The sequence below is a fragment of the Schistocerca americana genome, chromosome 8, assembly GCF_021461395.2.
Source record: "Schistocerca americana isolate TAMUIC-IGC-003095 chromosome 8, iqSchAmer2.1, whole genome shotgun sequence".
NCBI lineage: Eukaryota > Metazoa > Arthropoda > Insecta > Orthoptera > Acrididae > Schistocerca > Schistocerca americana.
In genome coordinates, this window is record NC_060126.1 from 124,253,353 (window position 1) to 124,278,465 (window position 25,113).

Here is a 25,113-nt window from a genome sequence, read left to right on the forward strand (position 1 = left end):
AGCTTCACACGTCCGTCCACATCAAACCCACCAACAAGCAGCTGTACCTCCATTACGACAGCTGCCACCCATTCCACATCAAACGGTCCCTTCCCTACAGCCTAGGTCTTCGTGGCAAACGAATCTGCTCCAGTCCGGAATCCCTGAAGCATTACACTAACAACCTGACAACAGCTTTCGCATCCTGCAACTACCCTCCCGGCCTGGTACAGAAGCAAATAACCAGAGCCACTTCCTCATCCTCTCAAACCCAGAACCTCCCACAGAAGAACCACAAAAGTGCCCCACTTGTGACAGGATACTTTCCGGGACTGGATCAGATTCTGAATGTGGCTCTCCAGCAGGGATACGACTTCCTCAAATCCTGCCCTGAAATGAGATCCATCCTTCATGAAATCCTCCCCACTCCACCAAGAGTGTCTTTCCGCCGTCCACCTAACCTTCGTAACCTCTTAGTTCATCCCTATGAAATCCCCAAACCACCTTCCCTACCCTCTGGCTCCTACCCTTGTAACCGCCCCCAGTGTAAAACCTGTCCCATGCACCCTCCCACCACCACCTGCTCCAGTCCTGTAACCCTGAAAGTGTACACGATCAAAGGCAGAGCCACGTGTGAAAGCACCCACGTGATCTACCAACTGACCTGCCTACACTGTGACGCATTCTATGTGGGAATGAGCAGCAACAAACTGTCCATTCGCATGAATGGACACAGGCAGACAGTGTTTGTTGGTAATGAGGATCACCCTGTGGCTAAACATGCCTTGGTGCACGGCCAGCACATCTTGGCACAGTGTTACACCGTCCGGGTTATCTGGATGCTTCCCACTAACACCAACCTATCCGAACTCCGGAGATGGGAACTTGCTCTTCAATATATCCTCTCTTCCCGTTATCCACCAAGCCTCAATCTCCACTAATTTCAAGTTGCCGCCACTCATACCTCACCTGTCATTCAACAACACCTTTGCCTCTGCACTTCTGCCTTGACTGACATCTCTGCCCAAACTCTTTGTCTTTAAATATGTCTGCTTGTGTCTGTATATGTTATATATAAAAACAAAGATGAGGTGACTTACCGAACAAAAGCGCTGGCAGGTCGATAGACACACAAACAAACACAAACACACACACAAAATTCAAGCTTTCGCAACAAACTGTTGCCTCATCAGGAAAGAGGGAAGGAGAGGGGAAGACGAAAGGAAGTGGGTTTTAAGGGAGAGGGTAAGGAGTCATTCCAATCCCGGGAGCGGAAAGACTTACCTTAGGGGGAAAAAAGGACAGGTATACACTCGCACACACGCACATATCCACCCACACATACAGACACAAGCAGACATATTTAAAGACAAAGAGTTTGGGCAGAGATGTCAGTCGAGGCAGAAGTGTAGAGGCAAAGAAGTTGTTGAAAGACAGGTGAGGTATGAGTGGCGGCAACTTGAAATTAGCGGAGATTGAGGCCTGGCGGATGACGAGAAGAGAGGATATACTGAAGGGCAAGTTCCCATCTCCGGAGTTCGGATAGGTTGGTGTTGGTGGGAAGTATCCAGATAACCCGGACGGTGTAACACTGTGCCAAGATGTGCTGGCTGTGCACCAAGGCATGTTTAGCCACAGGGTGATCCTCATTACCAACAATGTGTCTGTATATGTGTGGATGAATATGTGTGTGTGTGCGCGAGTGTATACCCGTCCTTTTTTCCCCCCTAAGGTAAGTCTTTCCGCTCCCGGGATTGGAATGACTCCTTACCCTCTCCCTTAAAACCCACTTCCTTTCGTCTTTCCCTCTCCTTCCCTCTTTCCTGATGAGGCAACAGTTTGTTGCGAAAGCTTGAATTGTGTGTGTATGTTTGTGTTTGTTTGTGTGTCTGTCGACCTGCCAACACTTTCATTTGGTAAGTCACATCATCTTTGTTTTTAGATATATTTTTCCTACGTGGAATGTTTCCCTCTATTTTTTATATATATATATATATATATATATATATATATATATATATATATATATATATATATATATAAAAATAATATCTTTGCCATATTTATATGGAGATTACAAAACTATTTTTCTTCCGACATACCATAAATTTTTTACATTGGTTGCTTCAACAAGAGTAACTTTTTTAAATCAATAATGAATTCACTTAAAAAATACACATATCCTCCATTAGGTTATTAAAATAATATTGGAGTACAGAAAATTATTAGAAAAAGATGGTTTTGCAATTCAACTAATGGGCAAATTCCCTGTGTATAAAATTCTGCCACTTGAAAGTGCAGAAAGCTCATAAGTGTCTAGAAGGTCTTCATCAAAGATAAAATGTTTGAAAATAAGCCACTTTTCATATGTGAGGAAAATAGTAGTAATCACTTGGCGCTAAGTATGCTCTGCAGGGTGAATTTTAAAAATACCCTGTTTGAACAGATGCAACGGGGTATTGCATTTGCTGGAAAAGTGTGTGCCCAAGTATTGTATTGCATATAAACATAATTCTTCATTTGGCCAAACCTTCTCAGGTTTTGTAATGTTTTACAAAACAGATAAGAATTTGTCATTTCATCTTTTATAATATCGAAAAACAAATTTTTTTAACATCCCCACCCAAAAAAAGTTAGTCTATAATCTTTGTGACTGACTGTTTTTGGCAGGTGTTGATTTCTTTGATTGACATCGCAGTACCAGCTCCAAATCACAGACTGCTGTTTTGTTCTGTTTGTTAGCATAGGAAATCCATGTGCCATTGCTAGTTACAATTTTCAGTAGGCATTCTTAATATGTTAAACAATGGACTTAACGATCAGATAAACAGTTATCCATTGTTTTTTGTGGTTCTCAGGAAGGAGCTTTGGAACTCGTTAAGCACAGAACTTCTGGCAGTTTATTCATTTAGTCATGCTCTGACACACCTCTGGAGAGTTGAGACATAGTTAAATTATAGTTTTCATGAATTGTTTCACCAGTTTTCCCTGCCACTTAATTGCTGGCTGCAAATACCTACTCACTTCTTTCGCCATCATGAATATTCTTCATTCCATTCTTAAAACAGTGAAACAATGTAGGCACAGCACTTTTGCTCCTTTCATCCAGTAGAACACAACTTTCATGACAAAATTTAGCTGTTTTGAGATTATTTGCAACTAATAACTGTATTACGGAACTGACTTCACATTTTGTTTTTAAATGGTTACTACAATCCAACAATAAGCAGTTTTACCTTCCCATCTGTTGCAGCATGGAGCACACTAGTTGTGAATCAGTGTCATAATAGTTTCTCCCCCCTCCTCCCCCCCAACTGTGATCTCCACCTTCACCAACACCCCACCCCTACCTCTCCACTATTTAACATGTTGCATGAAACCAGAAATTGTGTTGTATATAGTCCTCAACATATATTTTTTATCCTTTTCTTGCTACCATCTTTGCCTCTTTGTTTCATCTTTCATAAAAGTTTGATGCAACGTAATAGAGTCTTCCAGTGAAAATTATTTAGGCTGAACTGGAACTCCGCTGACAAACTTTCAGGTGTAATGTATAACCAACACTGCCGAGAAAGCAAGCCTGAGACAGAGCCAAGCATTATTGAGTGTTAGTCTGAGGGTGAAGAGTAAAGTCAGCATTTGTGTTGACAACATGAGTTACCATGAGTGAAAGGAACAGTTTTTGTTTTCTAAACAAGACATCTACAACTACATACGTACTCTGCAAGGCACCATATAATGACATAGCATTGAAATTTGCGCTGTTGTGCACTATTTTCAGTGCAGTACAGATGCAAAGCTAACTGCAACAAAAAACCAAATGAAATGCAATGACTCTGTAATGACACACTGGAGACCATGATCCCTTACACCAAAATACTCAGAAGGTATCCCTGAACAATTGCTGAAAGTTTGTCAGCGGAGTTTCTGGTTCACCATGTATATCCAGTTCATGATCAAAATTCGTTTTCCTACATGCCCTGTTACATCTGAAGGTCAGTAAAAACTGTTAAGTCCACATGTCATTGAGTGTTAGGCACTACCATTATCTGATGAAAACAAGTAACTGTGTTTATGAAACAAAGACCTTAACATATTTCTTTTGCAGTTGTCTTTAGTGAAACAGAAGAAGAAGATCCACTGACACCGCTACCAATGGACCAGGACAGCAATCACTCCAGTCCCAAATCTCGAAGATTTGCTGCATGGCTTGGAGGATCCAGTCAGCCTGGATCACCGCAGAATGCCATTACAAGTTCCTCAACTGGAGAAGATTCAGGAAAAATTAGGTATGGTATTTGTCACCTGGTACAATAACCGGTCAAAGATGGTGACTTCCCCATTGTTTTGATTGTTGTCACCTATCACACTCAAAAATTAAATCTTAAATGTTGTGGATGCAAAAATCGTACTGAAAGTTTAGTAGGATTGATTATCATTGAAGACAAACTTCTCTGCTGTTGCTGGCACTTTTATTTCTTGGGAGCCATAGATCTGAGAGGTGTTGATAGCATCAAGTTATTTTGAAAATAGGGGAGTCGAAGTTCCTGGGACAGATGTATTACAATAATCTTTCTGGTCACATCGTATCCATGTGTAACAAATTTAGTAAATTGTGCGCGCGCGCGCGCACACGCACACGCACACACACACACACACACGCACACACACACACACACACACACACACACACACACACACACACACTCTTCAGGAGGTACATCATACCAGACGTCTGTGCGCACATCACACAGTACCTTTAAATTATAGGCCAGTGGTTTGTAGGCACAGATTTGGTACCCAGTTGTTTCCAAACGTGTTCCATTTGGCTCAGCTGTTTAAAATTGAGGAAGGATTGGTGGTCAATAATTACCTTCAGGAAACAAAATTTTTAGTACTTCTGATATACGCATATAAAAGTACATGAAACTGTCCCAGCTTGTAGAATTATAACAACAGATGAGCTGCTCTCATTTTGGGATGTTTGTTTAACTTTCCCATGCTGGCCCCCCTTCCTCCACAAGGAAGAAACTTTTTATTCCTGAAAAGTAGGATAGTTTGATGTATCTTGAATTGTGCGTATCAGTGCACTAAAAGTTTTGTTTCCTCAAAGGAAATACTGACCAGGAATTCTGTCCCAGTTTTTTATATTTGTCAGATGATTTTTCCTCTTTGTGAAATTAATTATGATTTTTCATGTTTTAATTGTATTTCTTGGTCAGTAGAACTTTGTTTTAATTTACATTCACTTTCTCAGTGCCGAGACAAGAAAATTTGGTTCACTGAAAAAATCATCCAGCAATAAGATTGCCAGTACTGCTGCAAATGAATCATCACCAAATCCATCGTCTAGCCTTGATCGGAAATATCTTCGCTTTCTTGGAGCACCACCACAGCCTGTTCCAACAGCACGATTCAGAAGTTACCGACGTGTAGTTCCTGCAGCACCACAGCGACGACCTGTCACTAGTCAAGCAGGTTAGTTGCATTTGCTTTAAGTGCAAACATTTTAGATTAGGCTGTTATGAATGTGAGTTGAAAAATACAAATTATTGTAACCTATAAGGTTTGATGGAGATTTGTGGCATCAGTTCTTGTCACAAAGGGGCCAAAATTGTCATCCCTGTGAACATTCAGGAATTGGCGAAATTTGAGATTGACACACACTACCGTTAAGTCAGCCACTTAGTTAGTCAGCCAGACAGCCAGTGAACAAATGAACTTCATCACATTGTCAGTTGTGATTGTATGACGTCCGCAGCTTGTGGTCGTGTGGTCGCATTCTCGCTTCCCGTTCCCGGGTTCGATTCCCGGCGGGGTCAGGGATTTTCTCTGCCTCGTGATGACTGGGTGTTGTGTGATGTCCTTAGGTTAGTTAGGTTTAAGTAGTTCTAAGTTCTAGGGGACTGATGACCATAGATGTCAAGTCCCATAGTGCTCAGAGCCATTTGAACCATTTTTGATTGTATGACAACAATAACTACTGGTCATGTAATTGTAAAACAGTTTTAATTTATTTTCTTGTACATGCAGCTAGTTTCAGTGTATCTCATGTTATGACTGAAGTTGTGAGTAATTGTGTTTGTTGTACAGGTATCCAATGAGGTAAGTAATTATAACTTTTTATTATGATTTGGTTATGTACAGAAGAAACGCAAAAATCTGTAGCCATTGTTAAAAATAATTTTTCCCTCTCTCTGTGACTCATTTTTATGTAAAAGAATTTAATTTGTGTGATCGTAAGTTGGATTTACTGACTCTGAAGTATGTGTAAGTGGCATAGTTACATTACTCACAAGCAAAGTACCAAAAGCAAGTGCAGAGTGATTTAAGTAGGAAGTACACAACCAAATCAATGGACAGACAAAGGCTTAAAACTCTGTCAGAGTACCATTAACCCAGAAAAAATCCGGATAAATGCAAGTGAGACTTGCACACCAAGAGTACCATACAAACTTAATTTTGTATTGTTACATAATTATGTATATAGGTAGTTCATGTATCCCAGCAATTGAGAATCTCGATGATACTTGTCTGTTATCGATATTGGTTCTGGCAAGGTATCGGTCCTGGGAATTCCAAGACTTTCCAGAATATTTTAATTTCAAGTTTTAAGTGCATATTTTGTGTAATTTCACATCTGTTATGGTAATTTTTCATTTATTTAAGTTTTGGAGTTATATTAACATGCTGTGTTTATTAACTGTCAATTGCATTTATTTCACTTATTTTGATACTTGAAAACTTAATCATCAAAATCTATAGTGTACTTCCTGATAACCTCAAATCATGAAATTTGGTAAGAATGAAGGTTTCCTAATACATACAAGTAAAGCAGAAAGTCCAAACATTGTTAATTACGTCTCCAAGGGACCATAGACCTCAGGAAGTGATATATTTGATACGTCTACCCAATTGTAAGCATGAGAGGCACCACAGGACATTTTAATTTCCACTGTCCTGGATATGGTTTGATGGCATCCTTTACAAAGTATACACGTTTCAATCAATTCCACAGAGTGAAATACAGTGACATGCGATAGGAGAATGCTGTGTGAAGAGGTGTGGCACTGCACTTTGGCACACTTACGACCAAATAACATGTCTTACATTTCCCCGAACACATATGTTAAATGCATCAGACTCTTCAGAAAGATGTGCGCTACAAAATGAACATATTTTTGAAAATTCTTTTTTTTTTTTTTCTTTTTTTAATTTTTGACATCCTTAGCATGGAGAGCTGCATCAAACCAGTCTCTGGACTGAAGACCACAACAACAACAACAACATCTCAAACACTCGAGGGAGTGGCAGTGTATTGCCCTGATACGGAAATATTGTAGATCCGGGGCTGATGCGCAGAGCAGTCTGAGTTACAGTGGGGAATTGCGTCGTCTCCACGAGACCCGTGCTTTGCTGTTTCCTTTTCGTGTACTGCTCTCATGTCAAATGAAAATAAAACAGATTTCTGTGGCTGGGGGCTGTCAAGTGAATTAAAATACATTCACACAATTATGGAGGGCTAAAATGTGTTGTGAGTTGCAGATTTTATTTTATTTCCACCTTTGACAGTCAATAGTTAGTTGCCTTGCAGAAAAATGAAGTTCTTTTTGTCGGTTTGCTAAAGAAATTTTCCTTTATTAATCTTTTCCGCTGAGGCATACAATATACTTGAAACGAAGTGTTTAATTCCACACACTATTTGTTGCATTTCAAGTGCACGTTTTCAACAACTAGCACGTATGTCATTATGCCATAATAAAGAACCAAACATGAGATAACATAGTACTGGTACTCCAAGAAAATTTACATCCCGAAAACTACATTGAAAAGCTTAATATCAGGTCATGGCCTGCTTCACTGGGAATCTGGACATATGAATGTGCACTTTAAATATACCCTTTAAATGTGCACATTTTAGTATGGGTCACAAAATTGCAATGCACTTGGAGTGTCCTCTGCCGACATTGTGGCTGTGCAAGCGCTGTGATGCCTGTCATCTGGCGCACTCTTGCAACTGCAAAAACGAACCTATTTCTAACAGGTCACGGGAAAATATTCCAAATGGTGGTTTGAAAAGCGTTACTATAAAAGTAAATTTCCTTTTACTCAAGTTGAGCTATGTGCGAGTGTGTACGATGAATTTCTTAAATCACAGAGCATTTGACTCTCATTTAAAAATCAACTCTTTGATGCTGAGCCATTTAGATGAATTTCGAGCCCAGATGATCACACATTTATGTCATTATTAAAAATTTTACTGACACATTTGCGTGATATATCTTAAACTGTAATACGCGCATACAGGACCAACATTATATGTGAAATCTTAGCTTCTCTTGCAGCGTATTAATCTTACAGACCAATATTATATGTGAAAGCTTTACTTTTCGTGTAGCAACACTATTAGCTTTTTCTGTTTGTGTGTTTGCGCTACTTAACAGTGATGTTGCTATTGGCTGACTACGTCGAGTGTCCTAAGTTCTGAATACCCGCTTTCATCAGCTGGTGAGATCACATGACATGAGCTATGCCTGGGTTACAAAGCGCATTACAATCTCGATTTCATTGCTTCGGAAAGTAACATGCGGTGTTTGGTGGAATTCAGATTTATACTTCCGTAGTACGAAAATGTGCAGCGTACATGGTGCAGCACATTAAAGATCTTTCCAAATCGTGCTTTTTTCCCTTGTATTTCGTTTTCTAAACCGCCGGGAAATTCTACGCCGTATATAAAGCCATAACCATTCAAAGGACTGATAAGTTATACAGTTCTGAGAGAAAATACACTGTCAGTTAACAGGGAAAAAGTATGTTTTCACCCGGGAGAAAGTGTATTTTTAATCAGAAAATCCGGGAATTTTTTTTCCTTGTCCGCATATACACCCTGACAAAGCTGCATATAGATTCCGTGGTTCTCCCACACACACTTACTAACACATCTACTTTCTACATCTACATGTACATACATACTCCACAAACCACCATACGGTGCGTGGTGGAGGGTTCCTCATATTTTCTTCCTGCGACGAATTTTAAACCTGCACACACAAACGTGTGCTGCACAGTAGGTAGGATTTTACCATCCCACATTCATAACTAGAATATCGTGTGTTTGAGACGGTAGAAGGCTGAGTGGTTCTAGAATTTACACAGAAATTCTCAAATCACTACATATCCCCCCCAAGACCGAACACGAAATATTTCATACATAATCATTATTCACATAATATCAATCATAATAACATTTCATATCTTTACAGTATACACTTCTTACGTACGTTTATATACGTATCTTTCCTTTGAGTAACAATTTCTGTCCTTTCTTGCACAATCTTTTGCTTATTTTTTCTCTGCTCGTTTCTTCTTTTACTTTCTTATTATGACATGAGCATTTATTTGTTGGTTTAGTCAGCTTTGTTAATATTTAGTAATTGTGAGGACTCTTTTTCTTTTATTTATTTATTTGTTTGTTTATTTTTATTTATTTCCCCCACCCCCACCCCAATTGTGAATTTCGGGTGTTTAGGACACATGAGTAATCTTTTTCTCTATTCATATCTTTAGTACTATCTTTTTCCTGGTATGTACTACTTTCATTGTTTGTAGCTTGGAGGAACTCTGGGTGAAGTTAAAGTGTTCTTTTGACACTCATTTACTTCCACAAAACATAATAATGCTAGTTGTTCATAGAATTTACACTTTCCAGAATAATTCCTATAAAATTTGTGTCTTTTGTCACGATACTGTCCCCTTCTCCTAGGATCAGCACCTATTCCTTGCTTGTGGGTTGACGTTATGGGAGCACTAGCTCTTTCCATTCTGGCAGGTACGCCCCTTACAAAACATCTCTATTTTTTAGGCCACAGATCATCCTATCTCCACGTAGGTACATCTGCCCTTTATACTTAGTGAATGCCTTGTATGCCCCCCTAATCTTTTCTGAGTAGGCCTCATGGTTCGTTACCCTAATATACATTTTTATGTATACCATAATTAAGTGTCTTCTGACATAGCTATAAATCTATTTTAAACTTAGCAGTCATTCTTTAATATATCATTCTCTCCCTAAGAGTCCTCCTCTACTTATCAACTTCTATACTTTCAATAGAGATAACGCCCCACTATCCTTCAATTCGTCAGAGTTTTTATTGCACTGACGTAGCTTAATGACCAACCTGACTAATTCTACTCCTCCTTTAGTTTTCTTTGTTTGCTCATGTCTCTCTCGTATTTATCCAGTACTCATTACTACTTTATAGTTGTTCGTTATGTATGTGCACCTCTTCTTATGTATATTCAATCTAGAACCATCATAACTCCCCATATATGTGCCCATAATTCCCAATGTACACACCTTTTCCCCTACAGCACCGGTGGTTCTCACATCGTGACGGGCTTTGTCTTATATAATTTAATGTTTGTGTAGAAGTGTATGTATATTTGTGTATATTTGGATGTGTGTTCGTGTAGTCTGATTCTTCGGCCTTCTTATCTAAAGATAAGATGTAGGTTATTATTACACACGGAAATAAGGAAGGACTTCAGTGATAGAAGTTTATGAATATGGAAAGAGGGAAAAGATAGACAGGTCCTCAAGATGAGAAGTAAGAACCCATCTATATCACATCTCATAAAAGGTATAAAATACTCTATACAAAATAGAAAACTGTACACTTCGGTATAACAATTGTTCAGTTAGTCACATCATATTATACACTCCTGGAAATTGAAATAAGAACACCGTGAATTCATTGTCCCAGGAAGGGGAAACTTTATTGACACATTCCTGGGGTCAGATACATCACATGATCACACTGACAGAACCACAGGCACATAGACACAGGCAACAGAGCATGCACAATGTCGGCACTAGTACAGTGTATATCCACCTTTCGCAGCAATGCAGGCTGCTATTCTCCCATGGAGACGATCGTAGAGATGCTGGATGTAGTCCTGTGGAACGGCTTGCCATGCCATTTCCACCTGGCGCCTCAGTTGGACCAGCGTTCGTGCTGGACGTGCAGACCGCGTGAGACGACGCTTCATCCAGTCCCAAACATGCTCAATGGGGGACAGATCCGGAGATCTTGCTGGCCAGGGTAGTTGACTTACACCTTCTAGAGCACGTTGGGTGGCACGGGATACATGCGGACGTGCATTGCCCTGTTGGAACAGCAAGTTCCCTTGCTGGTCTAGGAATGGTAGAACGATGGGTTCGATGACGGTTTGGATGTACCGTGCACTATTCAGTGTCCCCTCGACGATCACCAGTGGTGTACGGCCAGTGTAGGAGATCGCTCCCCACACCATGATGCCGGGTGTTGGCCCTGTGTGCCTCGGTCGTATGCAGTCCTGATTGTGGCGCTCACCTGCACGGCGCCAAACACGCATACGACCATCATTGGCACCAAGGCAGAAGCGACTCTCATCGCTGAAGACGACACGTCTCCATTCGTCCCTCCATTCACGCCTGTCGCGACACCACTGGAGGCGGGCTGCACGATGTTGGGGCGTGAGCGGAAGACGGCCTAACGGTGTGCGGGACCGTAGACCAGCTTCATGGAGACGGTTGCGAATGGTCCTCGCCGATACCCCAGGAGCAACAGTGTCCCTAATTTTCTGGGAAGTGGCGGTGCGGTCCCCTACGGCACTGCGTAGGATCCTACAGTCTTGGCGTGCATCCGTGCGTCGCTGCGGTCCGGTCCCAGGTCGACGGGCACGCGCACCTTCCGCCGACCACTGGCGACAACATCGATGTACTGTGGAGACCTCACGCCCCACGTGTTGAGCAATTCGGCGGTACGTCCACCCAGCCACCCGCATGCCCACTATACGCCCTCGCTCAAAGTCCGTCAACTGCACATATGGTTCACGTCCACGCTGTCGCGGCATGCTGCCAGTGTTAAAGACTGCGATGGAGCTCCGTATGCCACGGCAAACTGGCTGACACTGACGGCGGCGGTGCACAAATGCTGCGCAGCTAGCGCCGTTCGACGGCCAACACCGCGGTTCCTGGTGTGTCCGCTGTGCCGTGCGTGTGATCATTGCTTGTACAGCACTCTCGCAGTGTCCGGAGCAAGTATGGTGGGTCTGACACACCGGTGTCAATGTGTTCTTTTTTCCATTTCCAGGAGTGTATTTTCCACAAACATAATACTCTATTAAATTTATTTCGTCTAGACATAACTTTCTTTCTTTCTTCTTCTTCTTCTTCTTCTTCTTTTCAAGTTGTTCTTTATTTTATGTTCGTATTCAGTTTTTTTAAGCATTAAGGTTATAGGATAATTTTAGATTTTAAAGGAATTCGGTACAGGAAAACTATTTTGGAAGAAACACAGAAAACAACTTGGGATCTGACGGTCGGCACTCTGCCCATTAATTCAGAGTGTTAATGTCCCTGGGGGATATACAATTTTACATCCTTTACGTTGTATTTCTCTTTTTCTAATACAGTTGTGGGATCTACTAAAAATAACGTCTTAGGATGGACCACTGTTTGTACTCGGGATGTTCCCTCATATTTTTGAAAAAAGTTGAGTCTCTTTCCTCAGAGTCAACTGGGAAGATGTTGTTTTATAAGAACCAGGGCATCGACTTGGTACTGAGGTTCCACAGCCTTTTCATGGCAGTATGCATGACATAATTTCCCAATTTCCTTCATTACCCGTTCACATGCATTTGATGACAGGTTATAAATGGATATTAACACTTGTCTAATACTTTCCCACACTAGGAATTCTCTAAATTCGTTGCCCACAAATTGTGGTCCGTTATCTGTAAGAAACCATTTTGGTTTACCTACTTCTAGAAAGTATTGTTGTAAACAGTGTATAACTGTCTGCATATTTGCTCGCTTAATAGGATATAGTTTAGCATATTTTGACCAGCATTCTATGATAACCAAATTATATTATACTCCTCCCTTTTTTTGTGGAACTGGTCCAAAGAAATCTGCTGCTGTAAGGTCATGTAATGGCTTGGGGATAATAGGATACATTCTGTACTTCACGTGAGTATTACTCTCTGGCAAATTTCACAGGTTCCAATCATAGATACTATTTTATGTCCTAGCTTCTTGAAATAATAAAATTTATCCATATAAGATATGCATTTTTTGATTCCGAAGTGTCCAAACCCTGTGTGAACATACCATATAAGTTCGTTTTCCATTATCTTCGGAAGACATAAACGCCAACACTGTGATGTTACACTGTCTCCCCAAAACAAGTTATGATCTACAATTTTCCATTTTCCCAATTGATTAGGAGGTAACGAGTCCTGGATACACATAGAAAATACACTCCTGGAAATTGAAATAAGAACACCGTGAATTCATTGTCCCAGGAAGGGGAAACTTTATTGACACATTCCTGGGGTCAGATACATCACATGATCACACTGACAGAACCACAGGCACATAGACACAGGCAACAGAGCATGCACAATGTCGGCACTAGTACAGTGTATATCCACATTTCGCAGCAATGCAGGCCGCTATTCTCCCATGGAGACGATCGTAGAGATGCTGGATGTAGTCCTGTGGAACGGCTTACCATGCCATTTCCACCTGGCGCCTCAGTTGGACCAGCGTTTGTGCTGGACGTGCAGACCGCGTGAGACGACGCTTCATCCAGTCCCAAACATGCTCAATGGGGGACAGATCCGGAGATCTTGCTGGCCAGGGTAGTTGACTTACACCTTCTAGAGCACGTTGGGTGGCACGGGATACATGCGGACGTGCATTGTCCTGTTGGAACAGCAAGTTCCCTTGCCGGTCTAGGAATGGTAGAACGATGGGTTCGATGACGGTTTGGATGTACCGTGCACTATTCAGTGTCCCCTCGACGATCACCAGTGGTGTACGGCCAGTGTAGGAGATCGCTCCCCACACCATGATGCCGGGTGTTGGCCCTGTGTGCCTCGGTCGTATGCAGTCCTGATTGTGGCGCTCACCTGCACGGCGCCAAACACGCATACGACCATCATTGGCACCAAGGCAGAAGCGACTCTCATCGCTGAAGATGACACGTCTCCATTCGTCCCTCCATTCACGCCTGTCGCGACACCACTGGAGGCGGGCTGCACGATGTTGGGGCGTGAGCGGAAGACGGCCTAACGGTGTGCGGGACCGTAGCCCAGCTTCATGGAGACGGTTGCGAATGGTCCTCGCCGATACCCCAGGAGCAACAGTGTCCCTAATTTTCTGGGAAGTGGCGGTGCGGTCCCCTACGGCACTGCGTAGGATCCTACGGTCTTGGCGTGCATCTGTGCGTCGCTGCGGTCCGGTCCCAGGTCGACGGGCACGTGCACCTTCCGCCGACCACTGGCGACAACATCGATGTACTGTGGAGACCTCACGCCCCACGTGTTGAGCAATTCGGCGGTACGTCCACCCGGCCACCCGCATGCCCACTATACGCCCTCGCTCAAAGTCCGTTAACTGCACATATGGTTCACGTCCACGCTGTCGCGGCATGCTGCCAGTGTTAAAGACTGCGATGGAGCTCCGTATGCCACGGCAAACTGGCTGACACTGACGGCGGCGGTGCACAAATGCTGCGCAGCTAGCGCCATTCGACGGCCAACACCGCGGTTCCTGGTGTGTCCGCTGTGCCGTGCGTGTGATCATTGCTTGTACAGCACTCTCGCAGTGTCCGGAGCAAGTATGGTGGGTCTGACACACCGGTGTCAATGTGTTCTTTTTTCCATTTCCAGGAGTGTATTTCTGTGAAATAAGGATCATGATGAATATTCTCTGTTATTCTTTGAACCATCTCTTGAGCACTGGCAGACCAGTATTTCTCTTTAAATTTCTTTTGAAAGTCCTCCCAAGAGGAAAAATTCTCAATATTTGCTGTGCCCCATTCTGAGGCTTCCACTAGGAGGTACCCCACTGCAAATTTGATATTCTTAGAATCTTCCTAATTTTTTGGTAATGCTTTGTTAAACCTTTTTAAGAAATGGGTCGGATGTACTTCTCCGTCAAGCTTAAATTTAGGGAATTGTCTACATAATCCTGTATTAGCTCTCCATTGTATATCAGTCACAGCTTCACTAGTTAATACAACACTAGGTGAAGATACACTTTCGTCTACTTTATCTTGGATGAGCTTAATCTCTTTCCACAGGTCGTCCATACCCTTCCTGGTATCATTAATTTCAGAAGAAGGAATAGGCAATACATTCCTGGATGTTATTCCCTCGGTAACTTTTCGATCTATAATTTCCCCAAATGTTCCTCCAAACTAATTACATTTATGATATCAGAGTTAGCTATTTTCTCTTTGAAATTTCTTTCTACATTATCTACTCGTGTACTGACACCTGTAATCTGCGATTGAATGACTGGAATTAACTCATTCTGCTTATCTACACAAGTATACAACTCATGCCTTACATCATTATACTTACTACTGTATACTTTTTCAAAAGGTCCTAACTTTTCAATAAGTTCCGATTCTACACTATTACATTTGTTCTCAATGCTAAGTTCTAACCTTTTTGACAAATCCTGAAGCGTATCATTCTGTTTCTGACTAAGGTTGGTAAACATATGATTTATGTGAGTAGTCAAAGAATTTGTCAACTCATTCTTTAAATCTACTTTTAAATTCTCTACTTTAGTACTTATAGTGTCAAACTCAGTCTTCAAAGCGTCCATGCCTTCGCACAGATTACTAAATTCTTCGCTTTGGCAGTCAACCTTGGCACTTAACAAACCTAAATTTATCATTAAATATTTAGAGTTTCCCTGTGCGCATTTAAATCTTCACTCTGGGTATTTAATTGACAATTTACGAAGCGTAGTTCTTTACTTAGTGTCACACTTTGAGCTTTGGTTAAATTTACCAACTCAGCCCAGTTAGGCACTTCTTTGCTAATTTTCATAGCCAAACCTATTTTGTTTCATGCTCACCCAGTGTAGAATTCTTGTAGTGTAGGTGAGCAGATGTGGAGGCAGGCCTGCACTGGTGAACAGCAGCTGGTGACGGCGGCATCGGGTGTACGTTGGTTTCCACGTCTGCATCCCCGCGACCTGTGTGAGAGCTGTATACTCCCCACACTGGGTCTTCTTGGTTGAAGCGTTCTATGCATATTTCTTCTTAGACAAATACGTCGAAATGTTCTTTGCTGTTTTATTGTTGTGAATTTTTCATGTCTTCACCATTTTTCATTCAGATTTTGCTCCATTAGATAATTGAACATATTCCAATGTCTCAGAGTAAATCCCTTGTCTTATTATGTTTGGTTGCTATGGCAACACACAACAGCTTCTTTTCTTGTTTTTTGACTGAAAATTCCTGTGTTTTTTGTCCTTTTACACAGGTCGCCACATTCTAGCGTTTTGACAACTTACAGTGTGAGTGTGGGTGTGGGGTATACTGATTTATTTCCCCAAACTACATTTCACTTCTTTACGAGATGACTTACTTGAGGTTTGCAGCCGCTCTTCTTTACTGGATAGCTGGCTGCTGGAAACTCTCTTGACTTCTTCTCCATCGAATAACGCTAGGTACAGGAACTTTCAATCCTCTTTCTACTAGTGAAATAAGTAGTGATACAAACTTTACATTTTGTCAATCAACGATGTATTTGACTTTCAAGCACACTAAAAATTCTCACTTTCAACATAATATGTAACTTCAGTAAGTCTCTCGTACAGTTATATGTTAGAAACAAATTGATTTACGTTCGAAAGAAAGTCTGCTTAAACACTACGACTGTCAGAAAAAGAGATTGAAAAAACATCTTGCCTCTAACAAGGCTGAGTCAAGAGTCTATAAGAGTACTTTTTCAAGTGTTCTTGTTTCACATAACAATAGTCAGTGTCACAATCAGCACAAAGCTGCATATAGATTCTTTGGTTCTTCCATACACAGTCACTAATACACATATGGATTGCCGAACAGGTACTTGTCGGTGCCATTTGACTTCTGCATATACTTTCTTCCCACAACTGATTTTAAACCTTCACACACAAACATGTGACATGCTGTAGGTAGGATTTTACCATCCCACACTCATATTTAGAATATTGTGTGTCCAAGACGGTAGAAGGCTCGGTGGTTCTAGAATTTACACAGAAATTCTCGAATCACTACCTCCTTCTGAGTTAGGCAGTGCGAGCGCACGCGCGTGGGCCCCCCCCCCCCCCCCCCCCCACACACACACACAAATACATCTCTTGCACACATGAAAACTGTCTCTGGGTGCCAGTGCCAGACTACGAGCAGCTGCTTATGATCCATCATGGATTTTACATTATTTGATTTTTAATACTTCATATAAATAGTGACTGAATTCAAAAATCTAAAATGCTGACATGATCTGCTCATTAAGAGGTGTAATGTTATGTGAAAAGTTCCACCACAGTAAAATAAGTTTTACAGTTACAAACTGTGTATACTACTTGAGACAGTGAAACTCATTGCACTAATACCCAGACTATGTTTATTTGGTATTAAAGAATGAGAGCACTTACTGGTGTGCAACAAACTTTATACATAGTTTTAAACCTTTATGAAACTTTTGCTCATTCACACCATCCACAAAATTATGAAAGGAAAATAGTTCCTCTTACTGTATAATCACTGTTCATGTAGTAAAACTGCCACACCATGCATGACACTTTAATTTATTTCTTTTTTGTTACAAACTGTATTTGCAATATATTTTGCAGACAGTGTCCACAAATAGCACTGAATGTACTTGCAAAATTATATCATTGTATGACACACAGTTCAGGAAATATGATGTTATAAACATCAAGAAGTGTGAAAAACTAGCTTTTGCATAAAATTGTGTGCAAATTACCCAGAGTGCACACATCCAATATTTGATGATAAAACCACTGACTTCTAATGAAATTTAAATATAATTTCAAACTTTCTCTAAACTTTTCCTTGCTTGCACATTAGCTCATTTGAAAGGTAGTCAGAAGTTTGAAGCTGTTTTATACACAGGAATTTGTTTCTTTAAAGAACTGGAAGTTTACTGATGATCAACTTGCTATACAACAATTACTGCTTCATCCAACAGGTCAGTGACCAGACAATGATCACATTACCAAAGAAATTGATAAAGCTGTTATGGATTACAGCATAGTGGGCATGTAGCCACACCCCACTCTCAAGGGAAGGCTTCAGGTGGTTTAATTTTGCTAATCTGTGGCTGAGAATAGGCAGAAAAATATTTCCACCCTCAATTAATGCCAGCAACAGACAAGAAGCTTTAATGCAAAGTAGTTTCATGCTCATCAAAAGCTGTTTGGATAAGTACCAAAACGGATATATGGTCAAACCCAACAAAAACTACTCATTAATAAGTTTTATGACCCATTGCATTCAAAGTGTAAACTATCTTAAAGTAGTGCTTGGCACAGCTGTTTTTCCCAAATGACCATACTGGCGCTTACATCTCAGACAAAGCACTAAAAGTCGCTGTAAAAAAAAAAAAAAAAAAAAAAAAAGCCATTTGAGTGGCTGATTTCGAATCATTGTGTTGTGTTGCTCATACACTGCAGTTACACATTATGTAGAGTTGAGGATTTGATTTGACCACATTTTGAAAAACATTGAATTTACCAAAACTCACAATTTTTCAAGATATTGAAACACATTAGAATAGTGTGTGCTTAATGCTGTAACATTTGAATGAGTCAGTGTATGACTAAAATCTATACTGTATTAAAAAAGGAACAATGCAAGAAAATCATCAGTGAAGACTGGAAAACTGGGATTCCATTATAGATATTAGTGTGTTGCATTGCTTTTACCGAGTCACGTTGGACATAACAGCAGGTACATGCTATATGTAGGTGGTGATGCTTAGTGGCAGTGAAAAATGGAAAATTAAACCCAACCGAAATTTCTCAGAGATCTACAATTAAAAATGGTGAAAATAGTGATCATCAAAATTATGCTGTTGGAGATAGAGAAAGACAGATTCATTAAAATCAGAGGTTGGGAGCTCCTAATACAGCTTCTTTGCTTTTCTCAGTTTACAGAAAGGGTATGTAATGTAAATACGATCTGAAAAGGCAGCCCGTGACCACCAAAAACAGCAATACAGATATTGCAAAAAAGTCATACATACGTACTGTCTGTGCCTTATTAATTGAAATAAACGTGTAGGGGGTTGTTTTTCAGTTGGTATATTAATTGCAGTTTGTAGTTACATCAGGTATCATTTGCCTCCATTTTATGTTTTTGTTTTTCATCTTGGTGATTTAAACTTAATAGAATTAACTGATTTTTGCACTCATTGTATGAAATGTATGCCTCTGAGCTCTTGAGAAATTTCTACAACTTGTAATGGTGATATGTTCGTTTGATGGGTATTATGTGGACACTAGTGTGAGTTTTAGGTGCGATGTGTTTTACATTATGGTTGCTTAAGGTAGCTTCATAGATCAGACAGAAATACTTCATTTATGACACTACAAACATCAGTAAGCAGTAGTGTGGTCTTCATTACCACATAATTTTTGTATTTCGTTTCGCTTTGAACTGTGTGTTGCTCATTGTGTTCATTTCTAATTTTGAAATGAGCAAAGAAACTAATCCTGATCCATCATGGAGTTGAGGATGACTCACATCATCAGAAGGAATTGGCAGTCTCTTTGACCATTTGCCAGTTCTGCTCATAAAGAAGCACAAATCATGGGTTTAGACTGCTAGTCCTGTGAGGAGGAGGCAAGGCTTGTTATCCAGTAGCACACCTCCCCCTTCAGACTGACAAAGTTCCCTTTTGTTTATACGCATGGTTGACTGCCAAGTCAAGATGTCACACTGTTAATCACAGAGCATGATAGCTTAAGGATTATGTTTTAGTACAGTAAGGATGAAAACAATAAATAGAAATGTAGAAAGTCAACCACTCACCTACAGGTGATTGATCTATAATGCAGAGATACATGTAAGAGCACAGAGGCTAAAGTAGCTGTAGGTTTACCTCTTTTTGTAGTGCTAGTACACATTGCCGCACACACAGAGACCTTGACGCAACCACCTACAGGTTTGATAACATTGTTTATGAGTGAACTGTTGCCTGTATCTAGTACCTAAAACTGCTTTGGGAAAACAACGAACTCTTAAATCATCATGTGGAATATTCAATTAAAGTCCATCTAATCATAAAGTGTGAAGACAATATTATTAAAAGGAACGTTTGCTACTCACCATTTACCGTATTTTGTGGGCTATAAGACACACCTTTTTCTTCGAAAAATTGTCTCCAAACGCCAGGTATATCTTATACTCGAAATTAGTGTTAAAAATGTCCATTGATTGCTAAAATTCCCACCACTCTTAAAAATGGCCATACATTTGATGCCACAGGAAACTTACCTCTATCTGACACCATTGGATTCAACTTTGAGCAGTGCACCTATGTGACGAACATGAGTTGCGAGGATTCACAAGCTTGCAAACACTGTTTCCCTTCTTCCTCGCCATCATAGACACAAAACACTGTCAATTTATGATGTATCATTGCAGTCTATGGCACCATTGAACTTGAGTTGAAAGTGATGTATGTTATTGGTAATAGTACAATATTTTTTATACTAGCTAGTTTTGTAATGGAAAAATGGCATTGGAATTAATACAAAAATTATTGAACTACACACTCTTAAGCTAGTGTTACAGTGGACTTTTAAAGAGTGGAGTTGGTTCATGCTAAAGGTTTATGAAGTGTCACAGACTTAGCACGCAAACAAAAACCAAAATACCTTAGGAAATGCACAAGAGTATGAAGAAAAATTATCATCTTTCCATTGCTTTATTGTTCAAAATTGAAAGAAAACCAGTATGGAACTGAGCCAAATAGTGAATATGGACGAGACTCCTCTGACACTTGATGTGCCTAGTAACAGAACTTTTGCCATGAAAGGTTCTAAAACTGTAGCTATAAAAGCAAGTGATTATGAAAAAATGCAATACACTGCAGTCCTTTCATGTTTTCTGACAGTACTAAACTTAATCCAATGATAATTTTCAAGCGCAAAACGATGTCAAAACCTTGTGAACTATTGACAGGTGGTGGTGTTCACATACATGACACTGGTTGGATGGCTGAGGATGGTATGAAATAATGGATTAATGGAGTGTGGGAGAGAAAGAATGGTGTTTTATTGAAGATCAGTTCTCTTCTTGTGCTAGATTAGTGTACCAGTCACTTCAAAAATGCTGTGAAAGAGAAATTGTGCAAGGGAAATACAGAGCTTGCTGTTATTCCATGAGGACTTATTTCACAATTGCAACCCCTTTGATGCCGTGATAAATAAACCATTGAAAGTGTATATGGGAGAGGACTGGCACAAATGGATGATCGATGAAACCCAACATGAATTCATGTGAAGGGAGCTGTAAAACGACCTACAACCAAACAAATGTGTCAGTGGATAAAACAGCCATGATCTGGAGTGAGAGGGAACATTATTTTTAAATCTTTCAAGAAGTGTGACATAAGTAACACTCTCAGTGACAGTGAAGACCATATTATATACAAAGAGGACAATGTTGATGACAGCGAGGAAGAAGAAGAAGAAGAAGAAGAAGAAGAAGCGGAAAGTCCAGATTTTCAGCAATTTTAAAGGTCAGTTCAGTTTTAAAAACTAAGAATTTTTTTTAGTCTGGCTTTGCAATCTAATAACAAAAATGGTAAAAATATTGTGTTTTTTTTTTTTTAAATTGCCTAAAGGTTAAGGTGCATCTTACAGGCCACATCATCTTACAGTCTGTTAAATACTGAAGTGGAGATGATATGCTCCAGACATGCACAGTAGAAAGATCACTAAACAAGCTTTTGGCCAGCCAGAGACTGCGATCATTTGTGTATGAGTTGCCTAATAGCTTTTCTTCCACCCCCATAACGCAGTGCTGTTTTCTTTTGTTACAATTTTCTAACACAATACTATACTCAGTGTCCATCCTTTTCTTTCTCTATTTTACATATTGCATTCCAAACCATGACACACGCTCTGACTTATGAGCCACTCAGTATCAACTGTCTCGCCCAAGCACAACTCGGGGACAGCTACATGACTGCACCGACTGTTGGTGCAGCATCCCATGTTCTACATTACTCCCACCAATGTCATTAATCCTAGACTTTCAAATTGATCACTCTTCCTGCACCGGCCGGCCAGAGTGGCCAAGCGGTTCTAGGCGCTACAGTCTGGAACCGCACGACCGCTACGGTCGCAGGTTCGAATCCTGCCTCGGGCATGGATGTGTGTGATGTCCTTACGTTAGTTAGGTTTAAGCAGTTCTAAGTTCTAGGGGACTGATGACCTGAGAAGTTGAGTCCCATAGTGCTCAGAGCCATTTGAACCAATCCCGCACCACTCTTGCATATTTTTATGCATTATTGTCTGTACCTTCCTGTCCAAATGAACTTACACCACATCCCAGCAACCACCAATGTGACATCCCCCCCCTGAGGTTTTCTCCTCTATTATTCCAGTTCGCACATACTAAACTCACCTAATCTAGTAACATCTGCTGCCCCTCTCTTCATAAATATCTGCCCACCAACCTGCAATTCACATCTTCAGGATTCTTCTGTAGCACCACATTTTGAAAGCTTCTGTTCTCTTCTTATCTAAACTATTTATCGTCTATGTTACACTTCCCATACATGGCTACACTCCATGCAAATACTTTCAGAAAATACTTCCTGACAGCTGACTCTACACTTGATGTTACCAGATTTCTCTTTTTCAGAAATGCTTTCCTTGCCATTGCCTGTCTACATTTTATATCCTCTCTACTTCAACCATCATCAGTTATTTTGCTCACCAAATAGCAAAACTCATCTTCTACTCTCATTTTCTAATTCCCTCAACATCACCTGATTTAATTTGGATACATTCCATTATCCTCATTTTGCTTTTGTTGATGTTCATCATATATCCTCCTTTCAAGACTATCCATTCTGTTCAACTGCTCTTCCAGGTCATTTTCTGTCTGTGACAGAATTGCAGTGTTCTCGGCAAACCTCAAAGTTTTTATTTCTTCTACATGTATTTTAATTCCTACTCCAGATTTTTCTTTTGATTCATTTACTGCTTGCTCAATATACAGCTTGAGTAACATTGGGGATAGGCTACAACCCTGTCTCACTCCCTTCCCAACCACTGCTTGCCTGTCATGCCCCTCAACTGTTATAACTGCAGTCTGGTATCTGTACAAATTGTAAATAGCCTTTCACTCCCTGTATTTTACCCTTGCCACCTTCAGAATTTGAAAGAGAGTATTCCAGTCAACATTGTCAAAAGCTTTCTCTAAGTCTACAAATGCTACAAACATAGGTTTGCCTTTCCTTAATCTTTCTTCTAAGATAAGTCGTAGGGTCAGAATTGCCTCGTGTGTTCGAACATTTCTAAGGAATCCAAACTGATCTTCCCCAAGGTCAGCTTCTACCAGTTTTTCCATTAGTCTGTAAAGAATTCATGTTAGTATTTTGCAGCCATGACTTATTAATCTAATAGTTCACTAATTTTCACAACAGTCAATGCCTGCTTCCTTTGGGATTGGAATTATTACATTCTTCTTGAAGTCTGAGGGTATTTTGCCTGTCTCATACATCTTGCCCACTGGATGGAAGAGTTTTGTCATGGCTGGCTCTCCCAAGGTTATCAGTAGTTCTAATGGAATGTTGTCTACTGCCGGAGCCTTTTTTCAACTTAAGTCTTTCAGAGCTCTATCAAATTCTTCATGCAGTATCATATCTCCCATTTCATCTACATCCTCTTCCATTTCCATAATATTTCCCTCAAGTACATCACCCTTGTATAGACCCTCTATGTAATCCTTCCGCATTTCTGCTTTCCCTTCTTTGCTTACCCACGGATTTCTACTAGCCCTCGTCTTTTTACCTACTTGATCCTCTGCTGCCTTCACTATTTCATCTCTCAAAGCTACCCATTCTTCTTCTACTGTATTTCTTTCCCCCTTTCTTGTCAATCGTTCCTTAATGCTCTCTCTGAAACTCTCTAGAAGCTCTGGTTCTTTCAGTTTATCCAGGTCCCATCTCCTTAAATTCTACCATTTTTGCAGTTTCATCAATTCATAATCAATAAATTGTGGTCAGAGTTCACATCTGCCCCTGGAAATGTCTTACAATCTAAAACCTGGTCCCGAAATCTCTGTGTTACCATAATATAGTCAATCTGAAACCTTCCAGTGTCTCTAGGTCTCTTCCATGCATACAATCTTCTTTCATGGTTCTTAAACCATATGTTAGCTATGATTAAATTATGCTTCGTGCAAAATTCCACCAGGCGGTTTCTGCTTTCACTCCTTTCTCTCAGTCTATACTCACCTATTACTTTCCCTTCTCTTCCTCCTCCCACTATCGAATCCCAGTCCCCCATGACTGTTAAAGTTTCGTCTCCCTTCAATGTGTGAATAATTTCTTTTATCGCATCGCACATTTCTTCAATCTCTTCATTATCTGCAGAAGTAGTTGGCATATAAACTTGTACTACTGTGGCAAGGTTGGGCTTTCTGTCTATCTTGGCTACAATAATGCGTTCACTAAGCCGTTCGTAGTGGCTTACCCGTGCTTCTACTTTTTTAAATTCATTATTGAACCTACTCCTGCATTACCCCTATTTGATTTTGTATTTATAACCCTGTATACACATGACCAGAAGTCTTGTTCCTCCTGCCACTGAACTTCACTACTTCCCAGTGTATCTAACTGTAACCTATCCATTTCCCTTTTTAAATTTTCTAATCTACCTGCCCAATTAAGGGATCTGACATTCCGTACTCTGATCCGTAGAACGCCAGTTTTCTTTCTCCTGGTAATGACATTCTCTTTAGTAGTCCCCACCCAGAGATCTGAATGGGGGACTATTTTACCTCCGTAATATTTTACCCTAGAGGACACCATCATCATTGAACCATACAGTAAAGCTGCATGCCCTCGGGAAAAATTAGGCCGTAGTTTCCCCTTGCTTTCATCCATTCACAGTAGCAGCACAGCAAGGCCATTTTGGTTAATGTTATAAGGCCAGATCAGTCAATCATCCAGACTGACACCCCGGCAAGTATTGAAAAGGCTGCTTGCCCCTCTCCAGGAACCACACGTTTGTCTGGCCTTTCAACAGATACCCCTCCA

The 25,113-nt window shown here is 40.6% G+C and overlaps 1 protein-coding gene across 3 annotated transcripts in view; it reads left to right on the forward strand.

The window, feature by feature from the left end:
• The window catches only part of LOC124545493, a 127,152-nt gene that overhangs the window by 68,410 nt on the left and 33,629 nt on the right, over window positions 1–25,113 (forward strand). For all 3 annotated transcript variants that reach the window (XM_047124436.1, XM_047124438.1, XM_047124437.1), the window contains exons 12-13: window positions 4,088–4,268; window positions 5,237–5,457. In XM_047124436.1, the coding sequence (XP_046980392.1) occupies window positions 4,088–4,268; window positions 5,237–5,457 (402 nt within the window). The remainder of the gene's footprint in view (window positions 1–4,087; window positions 4,269–5,236; window positions 5,458–25,113) is intronic.